This window comes from Fusarium tjaetaba (assembly GCF_013396195.1).
Source record: "Fusarium tjaetaba strain NRRL 66243 chromosome Unknown NRRL66243_c0000022, whole genome shotgun sequence".
Taxonomy (NCBI): domain Eukaryota; kingdom Fungi; phylum Ascomycota; class Sordariomycetes; order Hypocreales; family Nectriaceae; genus Fusarium; species Fusarium tjaetaba.
In genome coordinates this window covers 202,226-205,527 of record NW_023501218.1, presented here as the reverse complement: position 1 = coordinate 205,527, position 3,302 = coordinate 202,226, and the positions used below count along the sequence as shown (strand labels likewise).

At 49.0% G+C, this 3,302-nt stretch overlaps 1 protein-coding gene across 1 annotated transcript; it reads right to left on the bottom strand.

Moving 5' to 3' along the window:
- Positions 1-223: 223 nt before the first annotated feature.
- Positions 224-1,681, bottom strand: FTJAE_1038 (fructosyl amino acid oxidase; the record flags this gene model as incomplete). The annotated part of the gene is made up of 4 exons (XM_037343215.1): positions 224-542; positions 598-823; positions 872-1,187; positions 1,238-1,681. The coding sequence occupies 4 exons, from the start codon at positions 1,679-1,681 to the stop codon at positions 224-226; spliced, it is 1,305 nt and encodes a 434-aa protein (XP_037211905.1).
- Between the last annotated feature and the right edge of the window lie 1,621 nt (positions 1,682-3,302).

The following is a 3,302-nucleotide window of genomic DNA, read 5'->3' as shown; positions in this document are numbered from 1 at the left end:
TTTTCTTTCCTCCCCTAGGATAGTTCCAAACTTTAGCGCTCCCACGCAGATCCATACGAGCGGATCTCTCTCTAACTTAGTCTCTTTCTCACCAACTAGTGCATTGTCATGTGATGATTTCTATTCCCTGTCTAGGCCTTACATTGGCGGATCTAACTATTTTGATTTGAAAGATTTCCAGTCGTGAGATGTGAGTAAAAACTATCTACTACATCTACACCCCCTACAGACGACTACGGCTCCACGTCCAAGGCAGCTTTCCCTCCGCTGGAGCGTTTCTCCCCTTCCAGCCCGTCAACTCGTTCAAGTCTCTGCGGGGGAAAGGATGAGGATCTTGGAAATCATCGGGCTTCTTTCCGAATTTCCAGCTCCAGAGATTCTTGAGGCCTGAATCGAGTGAATCCTCTAAGAGGTCGACTACGTACTTTCCAATGATTGGGAGAAACTTGAAGCCGTGGTTTGAACCAGCTGTTGCTATGTAGAGATTCTTTGTTTCGGGATATGGGCAGATGCGGAAGTTGAGGTCTGAGGCCATGCCGTCCCTAGAAAATGAATCAATGATTAGGCATAAGTGGTTTGATAAGGGGGATTACTTACCAGCATTGACGGGTGTGGACAAAGGGTCGGTCTGCGAGCTCAGGGATCATTTCTCGAACAAACTTTCGAATCTCGACTTCAAGTTCCTTGGGACATCCATCGAAGGGATAGTCACCAACCGAATGCAAGACTGAAGCGCCAGAGTGCACATGGTTGAAATAGTTGGTCACAAGCCGAACACTGCATAGCTTAATGAGGCCATTCTCATCAGGAGGAAAGATTATGCCTATGCACATTAGTCACTCCAATCATATAAGCTTCAGTATCCACATACCCTGCTCAAAGTCGTCAATGATGGGAATGTCCTTGTACTTTTCAATCTCATGTGGCTCCAGCTTCATCACACAGATTACCGAAGTCTCCGCTCTGACATCAGTTCTGGCGCCTTCGACAAGAGCCGGGAGACCTGCTCCAGCTGCAACAATGACCTTGTCGGCGCGATGAATCTCCCCGTTAGCGGCGACGGCACCCTTGCAAGTTCCGTCCTCGTATAGGAGGTGCTTGATCTGGCCTGCATGGCCGGTGATGTACTTTGCGCCATTCTCCTCTGCAGCTCTGGCCATGCGGAGAAGGGCCTTGCCCGAGGGGACCTGGAGCAAGTCAGTACTGATAATCGATAGATATGGAGTATTGATGTTACCCAACCAGCCTGAGGGCTGTACAGATTAGTCCAGCCCGGAAACTCCCCAGTCAACGCAGGCCACTTCTCTCTGATCCTCTCAACATCTAGATACTCCACTCCCAGTCTGCCCTTCTTCTCGGCCAAATCCTTAGCGTTCTCCAACCACTGATTCGTCTCCTCATGACCCCCCATGATCCATCCCGACTCGCGATACAGGCCCTCGAAGAGAGAGTCTGGATCTTTCCACACAGCAAGGGTCTCGAGGCCGAGCTGGGCGTAGTACGGGTTGGGATAGTCTGCACGGATAACCTTGTTCAGGTCAGTGCCGGCTGAGTCGCGAGACGGGGCCTCGAAACGATCGACCACTGTGACGTTGGTGTAGCCGCGCTGGATGAGATGGTAAGCGGTTGAGGTTCCAAAGACACCTCCGCCGATGATGAGAACGGATGGTTTACTACTCATGGTGAGGCAACTTGTGGGAATAGATGATGGGATGCTGATTTTAGTTGATGTCTTTTTTTTTTTTTTTTTTTGGTAGTGTTCTACGAGACGCAGCTGAATATTTATAGCCTTGAGCTGCGAGGCTGCGATGATTTGCTCGACGTTTAGCGAGTTTCCATGATTCCCTATCAAACCCGTCTGTTAGCCTAAGTAAGAAAAAGGGCAAAAAATCCTCTGGTCTTGTTTTCTCATTCCTCCGCACCCCCCGCAAACAATAAAGTTTGGCGGTATCTCCAAACGCAACGCCCCCCAAGAGATAACATTATGTACCTTAGCTAAGGTACCTTACAAGCTCAGCCTTAGCGTGACAAGCCAATTATTAGGTCATCGGACCACCGAGCGCTAGACGCCGAGGCCCAGCCCAGAATGATCATCCATCTCGTTGACATCGGGGTCAGGGTCGGGTGTTGCTCGAAAGAGGAGAACCCCACCGACATGGATCTCCGGTACAGGCTGCATTAGTGGCCGAACTGACACTAACTTACACGCATTAGTTTAATTTGCAAGGAGGGTTATGATGCTAGGTTGAGTATCTTCGGTAATGTCGTGCTGTGTATGATTCGCAGGGAATACTTTATGAGTTTAGTGGTCTTGACCAGGGTGAGTTTTGGGACCAAAGATGATGGCGGTAAAATGGTTGGCGTTTGTCTCGGTTGTTGAGATTTGAGTAGATATCATCTCTTTTCCGGGGAGAAGAGAGTGGAGGGGACTACGGAGGTTGGGCCGAAAAGTCTTTGCTCAAAAGAACTTACGCCACAACCAAGGACCCTTGTCCGGTGCTATAAGGTACAAGGCTTCTAGATCATTATAGAAGGGATCTTCTATAATAGACCTATAGCTTTAGGGCTTACAGCGGCCAGTTTAAGATAAATTACTGACTGAAGCCCCTAGAATTAGATTACGATCAGCAGCTGGTTTCTCGCTTGATGTATTTGATGTATCTAGAGATAAGTGGGTCGTTCAGCCACAGTTCTTTTGGGCAAGGACTTTGCGACCGAACCTCCGTAGTCTATGATTGGCTGATTGTCATGATGTTTTCTCTGTTGCGCGATATCAGGTGTAGAGATATCACATTCAGTCAGATCTTGTGGCGAAATTGAGATGCAGGGTCTTTACTTGCAGCCAATCTTTCGTCATTGGGAGGGTTTGTTCAGCAACTGACATTGCAAAGACATCAGGGTTCACAGAACAAAGAGATGTTGTTGAAAACATATGCTTGTGTCAGTTGATTCTCAGCCGTGACCGTGACTGTGACTGTGACTGTGACTGTGACTGTGACCGTGATTGTGCAACTACAAACACGGGACAGGATGCTCACAAACAGTCCACAGATGCCCTAATGTAAGCACCGCTTGGTAAACCAGATATCTAACCGCCCGCCCAAGCTGTCAGAACCGACCGGGCCTGAACATCCGCTGTCAGTTGTTGTCTCTTCAGCCTCCCCTCCCCCTAAAAAGTGACATGTCCTATTCCCAACAGCCGAGTTCCAGACCCCCCTCCCCCAAGCACAACGTGGCAACCGGGAGTCACCAGTTACAAGATGACGTAGCAAGAACCCATGAATTCCATTATCGTAGCATGC